This window comes from Rhipicephalus microplus, chromosome 10, assembly GCF_043290135.1.
Source record: "Rhipicephalus microplus isolate Deutch F79 chromosome 10, USDA_Rmic, whole genome shotgun sequence".
In the NCBI taxonomy this organism is placed as follows: Eukaryota; Metazoa; Arthropoda; class Arachnida; order Ixodida; family Ixodidae; genus Rhipicephalus; species Rhipicephalus microplus.
The window spans coordinates 83,995,102-84,011,190 of NC_134709.1; the positions used below are offsets into that span (position 1 = coordinate 83,995,102).

A 16,089-nucleotide genomic window follows, 5' to 3' on the forward strand; every position below is an offset into this window, starting at 1 on the left:
GGAGGATGGATACAAGGCTGCACCAATGAGCATGCATGCTATACAGACTTCACAAACTGGACAGCTGCCGTCCGGCGCATGGACCAGCCTGCTTTGATGCATTCGCTGTTCGGGCTTTAATGATCAGGGTGGTCTTCCTATACACTTTCATGTGTCCAATGTGGAAGGACGGGGCTGCACTGCAACTGGCACCACCGAGTGTACCGTGAATACAACTTTCCCTGGAGGAGTCTGCTAGATTTTACGAGTGAAAATTCCCTAGTCCCTCTTACCTCGTTCGTTAAAGGTCTCTCAGAAATCCTCCTGTTGTGAAGGCTTACCAATGTACTGAAATGTCAAATTATTAGTTCAAATTGGTTAACATTGAAACCTAAGTTCTTGGCTGTTTGTGGAAAAAAAAATTGCAGTGGCATCCATATGGCAATATAAACACAAAAATGAGAGGACGGTAAGGTGAACGAGACAGGCGATGAAGGAGCGGCAGTTCTCTGCTAACCGGTTTTCCCTTCGCCTACAAACCCCTCACCACGAGGGAAAAGGTTGGGTGAGGGTGAGGGAAGAGAAAAAAAAATTGTTGAGAGTTGAGATTCAGGCCGTGTGGTCGTATTTTTCACTGTGTCGCGTGCACGCGTCTCAACGCTACTATTGATCCAGAGCACTCACTGCACCAGGAAAACTATTCATAGTTGGAGCGAATCAGACGTTTTTTTTAACAGAGAGAATAATCCCCTCTCCCCTTCTGGGCTGTTGCGTGGGAGTACAAAAGTGGTTGTCACAGCTTCGGTCGTGCATTTTTGAGGGGTCACGCATGTTAACAGCCCAGAGGGACATATGGCGGCGCCCAGGGAGCCTTCGTTGACGTCACTGCTCGGAGCTAGTCGGCCATATTGGTGAACAGTGGTTAGACCTGCAGCGCTGCCTCTCCGCATCGCCGAGTCCTTTCCATCGCAATGTTCATATGCGCACTGCTACAATTTGGCGACAGCTGCGGAAGAAAAAAAGCAGCCCACCAGTAGAAGTTTCTCTCAAATGCCATACCTTATTTAAGGCCGGTATACTGTATACGATACCTAAAGGAAGCATATACAGTATCTCTAAGCGACGCTACTTCTTTTATCCAGGGACCTTGAGTGACGCACGCTCATTGCGCCATCTCGCTGGTAATGCTGAAAACGCGATAGTTCCTCCTAGGCGGCGATCGCCAGCGGTAAGTGGTGGACATAAATAGCTTGTTTCGACGCTAGAAGAGGGGCTCCTTCGTGGATCAGTAGCCTCGCATTCTCAATTGAGAGGTCAGAGGCTCGATTACAATTCAGCCGAGAGAGTCCATATCGCAATAAAATAAATTTTCGCAAAGCCGGGAGCTGGTGTGTTGAATATTAGTGTACCTGGAAGGGGCTTTTAACCCCACATTACGAAAGACTTCACCAATGTCCTGACGAAAAGTGTTCCCTTGTGTTCTTTTTTAATATCTGTTGCAGAGTATTCATATGGTTAAAATACATTGGCACTCGATCAACGTTAACGCTTAGCTGAGTGGAGCAGACACTCCCCTTTGGACCGTTACGCCCCAGGTGCGGAACCCGACCTCACTAACGTATCTTTCTTTTACTATTTCCTCACAGGAGTTTTATTACATATTTAAGCCCGATAGTATTCGATTTAACATACATATTCCCATTTCGAAATGATCTACAAGATGTGCTAGTTGCTCATTCTGTAGACGGACAACTACCCAGACAACGCAAGGACGCCCGAAAGACTTCCAAATGATTTCGTTTTTGGGAGTTCGGGACATCCAAAGAACTTCCCTCACAAAATGGAAAAAACATCCAAAGTGTTACAAAAAAGACCAATATGGGATGTCCCACATTGGAAGCGTTTGGGATGTTCAAATAGGAAGTGTTTGGGATGTTATCGGGATACAGGGGCGTAGCCAGGGTGGTACGGGGAGTTAATCCCCACCCCTTATTTTTCATTTTGCTTGTGTATATATACACCCACACAACCAAAGACATGCATGAACAAGCAAAAAGTACAAATGAACCCGCTCCCCCTCCCTCCGAAAATCATTTCTGGCTGCGCTCATACTTGAGAGACTTGCCGAAAGGGTGGGCCATCCACCCCCCCCCCCCCCCCCTGTCTTCACTTGAGGGAGCCAGTTACTCTATAGAAAAGCATATTCCTCATCCAATCAACACGCTTTTTTTCTAGCATGAATAAATCTAGACAATTATTCAGAAACCAAGTAATTAAACATCAAGTGACCAGAAAAATGATTTATTGTTGCGACTATCAATAACCAGCTTCGTCTTCATTGGTAGGTATTCTTCGGTGGCAAGGCAGTTTTTTTTTTCTTTTACATCGGCCCAACTCTTCCTCCTCGCTCATTTCTGAATAGTATTCCAAATGTCGCTGAATTTCTAATGCCTTCTCATAAGTTTCTGAAAAATATACATATCAGTGCAGGGAACGCAAGAAGCATAAGTGCAATCATACCAGCCCAGCTTTTCACCACACAATTGGACCTGATGTTGTTGCTCCCTCGGTGATGGCGTGACAAAGCTTTGTAGAACTTTTTATGATTGGCCAATGCGTCTGATTTCTACCGTCATTAAGCCACGACGCATGCACAACAGCCAAGCTGTCGCCTTCTTCAGAATATTCTACCACGGCAAATCTGCCTACTCAAGATACACGAAGAAGCAAAACATAACAAAACACATAAGTAAGACATCTAAGAAAAGCAACAAGCAACACAAAAAAGAAGGATTTACAAACAATAACTACTTTATGCAGCTTCATTCCATGCTTTTCTTTGTTCTTAGTAGCTCAAGGTTACATAAAAGCTTATATGGTAGGTTAAATATACTAGATGTACAGTTCTGTACAGGACAGAAAGAACCTAACTGCAGCCACACTTCTTATAATGGCAGACTGCTGAGCTTGGAAAGAAACAGACCGTCTCAGACAAGTATGAACACATGCCTTTCAAAAATAATATAAAGTTAAAAGCAGCTAGTTGAAGGGCACGAAGTAAAATTACAAAGCGTAAAAAGAACTCTAACAAATATCACTGCAGGTGTTTCATTGGAAATACAGCATACTTCCTCCTGAAAGGCAGCCTGACACATTTCAGTGCGATATCCGAAACAGGCCAGAAGCAGAGCTATGAAAGCTTGGAAGCTAAAAATGTGTTTATGAAAGAGGAGTTGCATGGATAAGTGTAAAGGTCTTCCAATTTCTCATACTTTCTCCCAATAAGCACAGGCTCTAGGCTAACGTAACAAATTGCAAAGTTCTCCACTTTGACAACTCTATTATCATGTAACATGGACGTGCAGTCTTTCTTGTTCGCTTTATAGCGACATGTTGAGCGAAGTTGAAACCTTTGAATTGAGGTCCTAATTTTAGTGAAGATACTTTACCATGTGAACCATTTTACTGCAATGGATGTCTAGTACAGTAGGGTAGCCCAATGACCGAACTCCGAGCTTGATTAACCTCCCTGCCTTTCTTTTTCGTTTATCTCTCTCTCCCACATAAACAAAAGAATAAAAGTACGTAGATGAAATTGTTCTTGTTGAAGAAAAATTTGTCCTGGTTCGGGAACCAGGACGAAGTTTCCTTCAACTAGAAGAGCTTTGTTTCAAGAAATCCTTGCGGATTTCGTGGGTTCATGCTATCAAAGTGTGGCTGTCATTGGTCCCTTTCATATAAGCCTTGCGGGATTCTGCAGAACTCACTCGCTGAACAAGGCTCCCCGATAGCCACATGTGCACCGATTAAGAAAGTAGCACCCTCGGGTAGATTCGTAGTGCACTGTTCCACGTGAACATTTTGCAATGAAGTTTCAAATGCCAATTCATCGCTTAATAGAATGCTTCAAATCGGGATCGTGTGTTACCTGTGTTATGAGTACCCAGAGGGAGGGAGGGAGGGAGGGAGGGAGGGAGGGAGGAAGGAAGGAAGGAAGGAAGGAAGGAAGGAAGGAAGGAAGGAAGGAAGGAAGGACAGAATTGCTCGTTGCGGAAAACGACGCTGCAATGGCACAAGGGTACAATAATAATGACGACAACAACAAATATGTCATAATCCTTCAAACACGCGTATTTTGAATAAAAGAAAGCGAATAGATTTAATACAATAGGCCATGGAACAATAACATCGCGTCTTTATGTAATGACCTTAATCTCGGCACAAATATTCGCATATTCGGTTTTTCATTTTACGCACACACTTTCCGTGGGTTTTCCCCATATACACTATGGAATATTATTGCACCATTTCATTTATTTTGAACCCGTCGCAACGGACACCTTACGGCGAACACAGAATCATCGCTCAATTTAGTTGGCTGCATATCTTCATTTGCTTGGGAAATTTATGACACGAACAAAGCCTTGAATGATTGATATGTAGGGTTTAACGTCCCAGAGCCATCATATGATTATGAGAGACGCCGTAGTGGAGGGCTGCGCAAATTTTGACCAGCTGGGGTTCTTTAACGTGCACCCAACCCAAATCTGAGCACACGGGCCTACAATTTCCGCCTCCATAGGAAATGCAGCCACCGCAGCCGGGATTTGAACCCACGACCTGCGGGTCAGCAGCCGAGTACCTTAGCCACTAGACCACCGCGGCGGGGTACGAACAAAGCCTTCACGATTATCGTTAAGGTCACAGTGGTTAAAACACAACCAGTGGCGTAACTAGATAGGACGGCGCCCAGGGCAAATATATTTCCGCGCCCCTCATTATGCCCGTGATAATTTCCGCGCCCCCCCCCCATTAAAAGCGCTAATGTAGGCTTCCGCGATTGCCTACTGGCGCGCGGCGGGCCATTTCGGAGGCCAAGGGCCACCAGTTCTGATTTCGATGAGCTACGCCCGCGTTTTTGTATAGTATTTTTCTTTTTTTATTCAAACTTCCGGAAGTCCCTTACCCGTCATTGTTCTCTTCCAGTCCACACTGCAAAAATCTTGACGGCACGGGCGCTTCCCAGGCCCAAGTTTCTCGTACCTAAGCTTTCGCGCTATTTGTGCATCCCAAGGAATGCAGGGTGAGTACAAAACAAAGCAACCAGCTAGACACCGCGCCCTCGGGTCTGGTATGGGGGTTAAACTGGTCGGAGTGTTCTGCCGTTTCGCTCCGTTCGCTGTTCCATTGATGGAGGTCATCCTTGTGCGGCCGCATTCTTTCAGGGAAGTTCTTGGTTTCTCCAACGTACGAAGCGGGGCAGTCGGCACATGCTGTCGGGTACACTACGCTCTGCGCTTTTTTCGCAGGTGCGTGTTCTTTGGGCCAAAGGATGAACCTGCCCATGGCGGTGGATGGCATGTGGGAAACGTTGACCCCCGCCCTTCTATTGCTTTGCTGGCGCCCGCGATGCAGGGAATCAACAAACGTCGCCGTCGTGTCACGCTTTCTCCGTCTTTCCTCCAGAGAACTCTGCGAATAAACGCCTTTGTTTAGCCTTTGGTGCCGAGGTCACGGATTATATTCGCCCTTCCTTCCGCCGCTGCGTGGACGATTAGTCGTTGGACGATCGGCTATTTCGTTGGAGTTTTCTGTTCTTACTCAAAAAAGGTGCATTCGAACTTTTTTATTTTATTTTGTTTACGTACGTGGTTGGTTTCAGGGAAGCTTTCAGTAAGTGGTTTGGGAGGCTGGTGGGGTTCGCTGAAACTCATCTAACCCAGTGCTGCGGAGCACAAAACAAAGCTTAGCCGAGGGTCATGGGAAGGCACGGAGGTAGCGCAGCAAAATGAAAATAGAGGATCCTTTTCCCGATGCAAAAGCCATTGCGGCAACCCTTTCCTTCACCACCATCCCCACTTCCAGTCGTACATTACAACCTCGCCCCTCCCCCCTTCCAGGCGGTTTTACGGAAAAAAACATTGACAACCTTTCCAGGGGGCGCCAACCCGAGGACTCGGCTTGGCGCCCCCTCCCTAGTGGCGCCCGGGGCACTTGTACCCCCTTGCCCCCCCCTAGTTACGCCACTGAACACAACATGATTCAAGCACGCCGTTCAAACTTACACAACGTGACTCGGACTGTGGCTCGGTTTTAACTATATTTGCCTTTGCCGCAAGTAGAGTGGTGCTTTGGTATATTCCGTGGTATCACAGCTCACGTCGCCAACATGGCTGCGATGACTAGGCTTATCGAATATGGCATGATGCGTATACAGAATCGTACCTCTATCACTACTTCCATCTGCGTGTCAGTGAAAGCCCGCAACAGATCACGTGCCTTCGAGGGCTAACGGTTTGGGAATCGGCAGACACTTTGCAAAGAAGACGACACAGAAACGAGGTAAATCTGACATTTGTTTCGCCTGCTTACGAGTATACTGTACAAGCTGCTTCTAACGTGTTCCAGTCCGATTGCAAGTGATCTCTACCACTGTCAGCGCAGTGCTCCGTCACAGTGCCTCTTAGTAAATCTTTTTCGGAGGCCTGCGATTCCAAATGTGTGAGTTTACGCATTCAGGGAATGCGCAGCAAGGGTATACAGTTTATTTTAACGATGCTTGCGAAGCGGCTATATGACATGGTCACACGTCAATCTGTGGACAGGGAAATAGTAGAGCACAACCGACATCGCTGCATAGAACCAGAACTTGCTGTTAAAACACAGCGGAACCTAAATAATAAAATCAGCACTCTACGACAAGCACGCCATGTGGTGTACCGCGAACCGTGCTGGAAGAGATGGACGTCAGTTTCTGAAACGTTTCCTGCTGGGCTTGGTCTTTACCGAAGCGTGAAATAGAGTTGTGCGCGGTAACGTAACAAACTTCGGAGTCACTACAGACTAGATGCAATGTCTTCGCATGAGTGTCTATAGATGCTGTATTCTTCTCTGTTCGACGCGAGAAATGGTTCGCGAGAGGTCCGTGCAAACAGGAGTGCGAACGGGTGCTTCAAGGGAAGGGCCACGGCATGCCACTGAATTCCACCGGTCCACCAAGTTCAGCGTCCGCTTCCAGCAAGCTTATGATGACCGCCATGGCTGTCCTGACTCACGAAGCTGTTCAGCAGGTCCAGATCTCGGATGAAGAAGCAGAACGTAAAACTACAGGCAAGTTCTCTTACTGTGGTAAGTATATGCGAGTGGATCACAATCTTATTTAAGCGAGAAATTGTTGATGCACTTGTTTCACGTATTCGCTATTGCATATTTATTGTGCTATTAGAATCGTTCGTGCCCTTTTAAAAAACTTGGGTTCCGGCATGTAAGTAACGCGTCGTTCGAAACAACAAGAATTAGAAGAAAACTGTCACCTCTGTCTTGGAAGTAAAACAAGTAGCCACCGTGAGAACTGTAGACAATGATGGTATTACTCGTCGTGTGAAGAGTCTTTGTTCGACATGTTTCTTTTTTTCAGCCAATACTGCTTAGTGTTTAACGTCCCAAAACCAGGATATGATTATGAGGGACACCGTAGTAATGGGGCTCAGAAATTTTGACCACCTGGTGTTCTTTAACATGAACCTAAAGCTAAGCACACGGGCCTCAAGCATTTTCGCCTCCATCGAAAATGCGGCCGGGATTCGATCCCGCGACCTGCGGGTCAGCACTTATAATACAAAACATTGTTATAAATTTGCTGGCTTTCAATATGTGTTACACCACTAAAATACTTGGAAAGCAACAAAATTTAAGCTGTCGATACAAAATGAGAACTGGTTACAGTGAATTTACGCTGATTAACACACGGGTTATATATAAAGCTTTAAGATAACCCCTTTTGCGTACAGTTCATGACTCGGAGGTACAGCCGTTCCTCCATCTCGGCTCCCTGGCTCGGCCTCTTGGTATTATTAGCCCTTGGAGCTTTAAAAAAAGAAGCAAAGTACGCACGAAAGCATGCGGTTAAAACGAGATAAGCCTTTCAGAAAGCATTAATTATTATCTTCCCCAAAACTGGCATGATAAAACTGAGTCGTCGCAGATATAAAAGTTCTGACAACAATACTTATTCCCGGGCTTCTCATGAAACAATCGAGCGCATGTGGACTCATGTGAAGAACAGTGGTCTGGATATCTTAGAGACTGCCGAGAAAACGAGCGTATGATTCAATCGTAGTTTTAATACTTCTCCTCTGTTTATAGTTCGCCAGTATATAGCCACTTATGATGTAGCGTTTATCAAAGCGCTCCTTGAGTGAGAAGCTAGGCGGATCCGTGCAAATTTCGATTGTAAACGTGTTTTTTAGAGGGAGGGCGGGGGGGGGCGGCAGGTTTTTGAAACCGACGTTACTAGATAATAATCTACTAACGTTGCTTGAAACAGTGGATGTCTTAACACAATTTAGGCAAGCGTGCATATTCACTCGTGCACCATGGCGCGTAGCAGGTGTGCATACAATCATAAAGCCTCTGAAACGCATTAAATGCGCTAAAAACAAGCAATTACATGCTTTCGCAGGATACGACGCGCGCGCTCCCAATGTAGACGCTCCCGAAATATTCAGTACCATGCGACTACAGCGCCGCCGCTACTGTCACCAGCTGGAGAATAAGCGGAGATGCGGCGCGGCCGCCTCGTTCATTCCACTGCCTCCTTCTAGTATACTGTACCGTTGTGCGCCCGGTAACTACAACAAAATTGTTCCAGGTAAAGTTTAAGGCCAGCCAAGACTTACGATTCTCTCCTACTCCCCACCGAAGAGAAGGACGTACACGGGAGTGAGGCTCCCTTCCTCTAAGCGGAGAAAAGTACGCATGGGAGATTAGAGCACGCGCCGCCACGTGATGTGGCGACGCGCGCTCGTTGCGCCATCTTGCTGGTAATGATGAAAACACGATAATTCCCCCCGAGATGCCCATCAGCAGTGGTTAGTGGTAGATATAAATAGCTTGCTGTTTGAACAAATATATACATACGTATACATATAAGGTGAGTGACGGCGACACTGACGCCGGCGGCAAAATCCAGTCCAGAGTGTCCATATAATTGCTATCGCAATAAAAGAAAGATGGTGTATTCATGATGACTGCTATGGCATGAACTTACGACTACGACAAATAGACAAACAAAGACGAGCGCTGCCATACCAACTGGCCCTCGCCGCCACTTTTCTAACCAACAATGCGCTTGCGTAGTCTTCGTACCCTTCACTGTTGTCCGCTGGGGCGTCTTCGGACAAACTGAGCATGGTCCATGACTTGAGGTAGCCGGTGCAGTGGACGACCGAGTAGCGGTGGTCGAAGGTGTGCGACTTGCGGCGTCGTTGGCCTCCCGTCGTGGTGTAGGCCTCCTCCTTGACGGTCACCTGCATCTTGCATTTCATCCGACAGAAGAAGAAGCGACGAACACCGGGACACAGCCTGCTCTGCCGCTGCGGAAATTCCCCTTCCAGCGGCAGCATCGCTGCGTGAACTGGGCCCAATAGGTCACGTGTCATGACGAATACATAGGGTCATAGGTCGGCAGAAACTGTGCAGCTTACTCAAACTCTACTCATGAAACATATCTAGGGCTCTGCACTCACTCGGACCCAGACTTACCAACCTTTTTCTGAGCCTGACTCACTCGGACTCACACAGGACCATGCTCAGGCTCACGGCTCGATCTGAGTCTGGGTGAGTCCGATTGATTTGACTTATGAGTGAGTTCGCCGACATATGCATACGACAGAAGAATAAACGTACGTTCAAAAAGGACAACGTGCTTTTACAGAGCTATAAAAGACTTTTAAAAATCGGGAGCACAGGATGTCTAACTTCAAGGCTGTAAGGCAAGTCTACTCGCCGAAACATCGGCACGAGCGACCCTCCGTGCATACCAATTTTCCTTCACTTCAGCCTACACTGTTCTCCTGGACTTTTGCTTTTTCAGAATTTCCAGAGTTCAGGCTTTCGTTACAAAAAGCTAATGAGAGAAAGGATTTTAGCAATACATGAACAATAGTACTTCCGATTCATGGGAGGTGCCATTTTGGATTTTTGCACTATCGATTTCTCAGCCTTGTATGTAGTGGCATGAGAACAACAAGCTCACGGGACACCGACTTCACACATTCGTTTTTGTGCATATGGCTCTATCTTGTAGCACGGCGTAAACTTAGGTGGTACTGGTACGGCAAGGTTATGAGTAAAAAATAGTGTCAACCAGGCGCACGCGTAAAATAGTCAACGATGCCTTGTTTGTCTAGCTGTTAATGATCTTGTTCGCAGTATAGTTACAAGAAACGGTGTTTTTATTTTTGGTTACGGTTGCCCCGCCGCGGTGGTCTAGTGGCTAAGGAACTTGGCTGCTGACCCGCAGGTCGCGGGTTCGAATCCCGGCTGCGGCGGCTGCATTTCCGATGGAGGCGGAAATGTTGTAGGCTTGTGTGCTCAGATTTGGGTGCACGTTAAAGAACCCCAGGTGGTTGCGATTTCCAGAGCCCTCCACTACGGCGTCTCTCATAATCATACGGTGGTTTTAGGACGTTAAACCCCACATATCAATAAATCATTTTTGGTTACGGTCACCTGTAAAGACTTTCTCGTTTAGCTTTTTTTTTACAACACTAGTAACGCCTTCTATGGTATAATGAAACAATACTCATACCCCACACACGCGCATGAACACACACCGTCACTGTAACCTTGATTCGCTCATTTCGAGGAGAAGCCAAAATCTTCCAATACTTCAAGCGAGCACCCCCTGAGCCAAGGCTTGTATTAACGCGGCAGATATGAAAAAAAAAAAGAAAACGACGACATAGACGTCAAGAAAGGTAGGCGCTTAACGCAAAATCATGAACAGTACTTGCCGGTAGAGACGCACTTGGCAGTACATCTCAGGATCTTGCATATCCTAGACGAGTGTCGTGGTGATAGAATTAAGGGTCCTGAGAGGTGATATGCAAGATCTCGCGTTCTGAGCTGTACCACCAAGTTCGTCTCTACCGGCCAGTCCTGCTCACGAGTTTACAATCAACGCCTACCGTTCTTGACGTCTGTGTCGTCTTTTCGTTTTTTTATATGTGATGTGTCGCACTAATAAAAGTTATCTCCATGGGTAACCGACTCACCCGAGCAAGGCAAATCATGTGAAAATATCTGCCTTGCTACCACTTATGTGAAGCGTGAGGGCTGGGTTGGTTTCATTTTGACGGGAAGGTGGCGATTCTCGTTGTGGAGTAGTGACACTTTATTACCTAATTTGTTTGGACAAGAACATCTTATTCATCCTATTTTTTTGTCCCCTTTACTAATAATAATTAGTTCTTTCTTCCTATGAAAACTACGCACCACGACTGTGCTCATCCATTTCTTACTGTTCATCTTTTATCCTTTCCTTTCCATCATTCCCCCTTTTCCCCAATCCCAAGTGTAGGGTAGCCAGCCGAGCCAAAGCTTGCTTAATCTCCCCGATTTTCTTCTCCGGTTCTTTCTCTCTCCCTTTTCTTTCTCTAACTGATCACTTCGAGCGGATTTCAACACGACAGAATTCTACTTCAACTTCTCAATGATTCCTCCTTACATTCTTCTCTCTCTCTTTCAGTCACATATTCCCAACTCGGACTCGGAAACATTGGTCGTCGAAGCTCTTGTGAGTCTTTTTCTACTACATATTTATGAAAAACAAGATAAGTGAACTGCAGCACTATTTCCGTCTTTTTAATACGAAAGTGTTTTGTACCGGGGTCTACCACGGATCTATGACGTATTTCCGTCACGAATATGGTGTCGTGAAATATTTATTTACATATTGCAAAGAAAAAAAAAGAGAAGGAATAATACCGCGGCGGGGCGCTGAACCAGCGACCTCGCGCTCCACAGTGCGCCACGCTAACCACTAAACCACAGAGCGACCCTTCTCCAACATGTTGCCGGAGAACCATTTATATACACCATGTACCGCTGGCGGTCTTCAGAGCTTGAAAACTGCAGCACGTTTTAGTAATCAGTTACGATGTGGCACAACGGGCGCACGGTGGGCGGGCGCGCTTCAAAGGTCGTCGTGCCATGCCAACGCGCGCGTCGCTGTGCATGTGGGCGCCGGCTCCGAGGCACGCGCCCATAAAGGCTCCCTAGCGCCTCCACATAGCGTGGTCGGCGTCACTAAAGTGCGTTAGATGTTCTCTAGTGTAGTGGCTCATTCACGCGCACGCTTATCTCGGGATTTGGGTGCTTTGTACCTCTTGTGCTTCCACCGTACATTTGCTTTGAAGTTAAAGTTGAAGAGAGCACCAACATCTATTCGATCACTACCACCGCCGTGTTTACGAAAGAAGCGAGCTACTCACACACCAAGTAAAATTTGTGACAGTTGTTTGTCCGAATTCATCTTGCATATGCTCAATTCGTGCGTGCGTTCTGCTTGAGGTGCGCGCTGCGAATTTCGGGTTGCTTGCCATTCTTCGCGGAACATTGCAGTTTGTTGCTGCAGCATTCTTTCCTTCGCCCTTGGTATGAAACGATGCACTATGAATGCCCGAGTACCTCTGTGAGGACGCGTTTCACTATTGTGTTATAATGATTCCTTAGGAGAGGGATCAACCACGTGTTTTACGCCGACACCTAGATGCGTGTGAGAGAATGCCACGGTGTTTTCTCCCCGACCTGAGTGTAGTTGAGCGTCTGTTGCACCGACTCCGACCTGAATAGGATGCGACCGCAGTCACAGCTCATAACAAACATAAAACCATAAGCACCCTGCAAAAAAAAAAAGAAACCATCAGAAATACCTTAGGTAAGACCTTTTTAAATGGTTTTGTCAGTCTTTATACTACATGTTCTTGAATGCCTCATTGAAAGAGTTCGATTAAAGTCATTGTAGGAAACCCTCACGTCACACTAGCTATAGCTTATGAACTTCGATTTTTCACGATAAGCATTCGCAGAGAGTAAATCTTCTGCCGCGTGGTTATCATCTGATGAAAACGTTTGCGGTTTTTGCTGCAGAATCTCATCCGTGCGGGAGTACCGAAGAATGTGCGACGTGTCACCAAACAATGTCCGATAAAGACAGTCTCAGAGTAGCTGCAGTAAATACGACGAGAGATTGCTAGTGGATTGCTACCTTGATCGCAAGTAAAAATAAGCTTTGTGGGTAACTTCGAACGTGAGTTACACGAAGGTTATTTAGGGGAATAAACTTTCAGAATTCAAGTTATGCTATCACTTACCTGTAAGACAACGTTTTTGACGTCCTCGTCCGACAACCGTGGGGCCTTGTAGTGCCCTTCTATGTACGAATTCATGGAACCTGCACGATTGAAGACAAATTATTGGTATGAACTGAATACAACCACCCACCACCAACATCCATGAGTCGACTAATGAGATTGATTGGCGGACTGATATTGGTAATGTGAGCAAGCGCTGCGACGTATCGCAGCACAACGAACAGTCGCTGAACGAATGCAAGGCATCGTTTTCTGTGCAATCATCAGTAATTAACAGTGCAGTAAATGTCCAGCTAAGTTTCTGTAAAGCACACGCATTCGAAGGAACATTTTAAGCCGACCCAAGTGATCATGACGATCATGTATCACGTATGGTCTTGATGACCAGTACGGTCAACTTGTCCAGCTTCCGGAACATGGCCTTGCACATGGGTACCAAGGAGGCCATATCGCTGGTGTACATGTTCATCTTGTCCCGGCGACGCTTCTCGATCTTGCTCTGGTTGTACCTGCAAATTCAGCTTCAGCCGTGAGACAGTTGGCTGAACGTTTAGCGAAACACTTAGAACGTCGCCTTCACCACGGTAACGTATTTACGATGTCAATTCATTGTCGTGCTTTGGCATGAAGAAATAAAAGAAGTTATAGGCTACACTTACTTCAAAAGAGGCACAAAACTCTGGCACAAATTCTTTTACAGTGTACACGTAGCAAAAAGCAAAAGTCATCGAACTGCACTAGCTCAAACAAAAAAAAAAACAAAAAAACAAAGACTTCTTGACAGTCAGATGGCAAGATTTCTTGTCATCTGACTGTGAACACTTAGCATATGCCATAGGCTTATCAGCCGGGGAAGGGGGGCAAGGGGGACAAGGGGGCCTCACATACGTACAAATGCGCGTATGGTCGGCGCACCATCGGAAACGGAATTTGCATACGCTCGCTGGCGTCGGGTGTTTTGGCACATGACGCCACCGGCCCACCGCCACTGAAATCTGAAACTCATGAAAAGCTTTCCTTGACAAAATTGAAAGCATGGTATAGCTGTGTTTTAAGCGCATGAAAAAACAGAAAGGAGCGCAAGACAAGTGCTTTTCGCAGCTAAAAATATTGAAAAAAAAAGAATATTGCTACGGTATGAGCCGGGCTGTAATATGTGCCGGGTAGGTAGAAGAGAAAGACGACGCTGTCTGGTGCGGCCCGAGGACTCTATCTTTACCGCGACTGTCGAAATTCATCCTCACTCTGTAAATAAATCCACCTATCCTTTAATTCAACCGTAACAGTTTTGTGGTGGAGGTGCTGGGTAATCAACCAAGCAACGCGACGCTTCAAGCGCCTGATTTACGACGAAGCCACCGCCTTGCTGGACTGCCCCCTTTACCACTGGCAGCTGAGATGTCTCACGGCGAAGAAGGAAACCGGATCCCCGCAGCTGCAGACCTTCTACCAGTCCCAGCAGCACCGCTAGTGCCAGGTTCGCGTCCGGCTGGTTCCTGCTTGCATGAAGATCTGATAGTGCCTCACACATTCGGTAGCAAATCTGGCGAGGACGTTGAAGCCTGGCTCACACACTACAAACGGGTGAGCAAATACTACCAGTGGGACTCGGCGACCCAGATGACCAATGTAGTATTCAGGCACAGCACTCGTGTGGTACGAGAACCACGAAGATGCCCTCACGTCATGGGATCACTTCATTTCCGAAATAAGAGCGTGCTTCAGAGACTTCGTAGCTAAGATAAAGCAAGCGGAACAAACGTTACTGCAGAAAGCGCAGATCCCAGGAGAGACGTGCACGACTATGTCGAGGCAATCTTGAAGCTCTGCAAGATTGTCAACCCTTCTATGTCAGAGTAAGACAAAGTTGGCCACCTGTTGAAGGGCATTGCCGAGGACGTGTATCACTTCCTCATCAGCAAAGACAGCCTTGCTACGGTAAACGACGTCATAAGCCACTGTCGCACATTTGAGACCCTGAAGATGCGACATATCACCCCCAAGTTCGGTCGCCTACCGAATGTAACCACCGTGGCAAGTGTTGACGAATACACGCCGCTTGATATCGCGTTGGCAATACGCCAGATCGTTCGAGAAGAGCTCACTCGACACGCTCGCCCGACGCCGTACGAGCCTACACCCGCACCGCCTCCCTCTCGCCTTCCCGTGTCAATTGCTGCAGCAGGCATCGATGACTGCAACTACAGGCCACCCTCACCACCGAGGTCACAGCGCAATAACTACCCGCTGCCGAGGTACGAAGACCGCTTCAGTTACCCCCATCAGCCAGCCAACACCTATTACGACCCGAACGAAGATGTACCTGTACCACCACAACGTCAGCGCAATGCCTTCCAGGAGTACAATGCATACCGCCAAGCTCCTGTGTGCTACCGTTGTGGTATCGCCGGGCATATAGCTCGGTTCCGTCGTCGACAGAGAGAGCCGACATCCCGATACCATTACCCATCAGAGTTTCCGCCAGCGGTCACTGGTCACAACAACGGTCATTGGCCCGCTATTCCAGGAGTACTTCATGGCGGGGAAATCACCTTGGCAGTTCTCCCGCTTCTGACCGTAGTTTGACTCCTCCATCTGGCCGACCGCATCGATCCCCTTCGCCGGGACGACGCCTGTCATCACCGCCGCCATCGGGAAACTAGCCAGCGCGACCAATGGAGGTGAGGTCGCACAACAGGATTTGCCTCAGATGCCTCCGCTAGTTATGAAGTCCAAGAACAAGCTACGTGCGGAAATAGATGGCTTTTGTACAAGTGTTTTGGTGGACACTGGTGCTACAATATCAGTTATGAGTCTTTCTTTCAAAAGTCACATTGCCCTCAAAGTTATGTTTTCTTGGGGCGAATCAACAAGGTTTCGTGGTGTTGGTGGGTGTTGCTACTCCGGGTTCTGCGGGTCTCAGTTTGGTAGCGGGCCCCCGTCCTAGGACCCA

General features: G+C 47.2%; 1 protein-coding gene across 1 annotated transcript; it reads right to left on the reverse strand.

Moving 5' to 3' along the window:
- Window positions 1-6,442: 6,442 nt before the first annotated feature.
- Window positions 6,443-15,731, reverse strand: LOC142774309 (protein cycle-like). The gene is made up of 7 exons (XM_075874705.1): window positions 15,670-15,731; window positions 13,506-13,645; window positions 13,137-13,216; window positions 12,571-12,663; window positions 11,832-11,892; window positions 9,127-9,385; window positions 6,443-6,464 (listed from the first exon to the last, which is right to left on the reverse strand). The coding sequence occupies exons 1-7, from the start codon at window positions 15,729-15,731 to the stop codon at window positions 6,443-6,445; spliced, it is 717 nt and encodes a 238-aa protein (XP_075730820.1).
- Window positions 15,732-16,089: the final 358 nt, after the last annotated feature.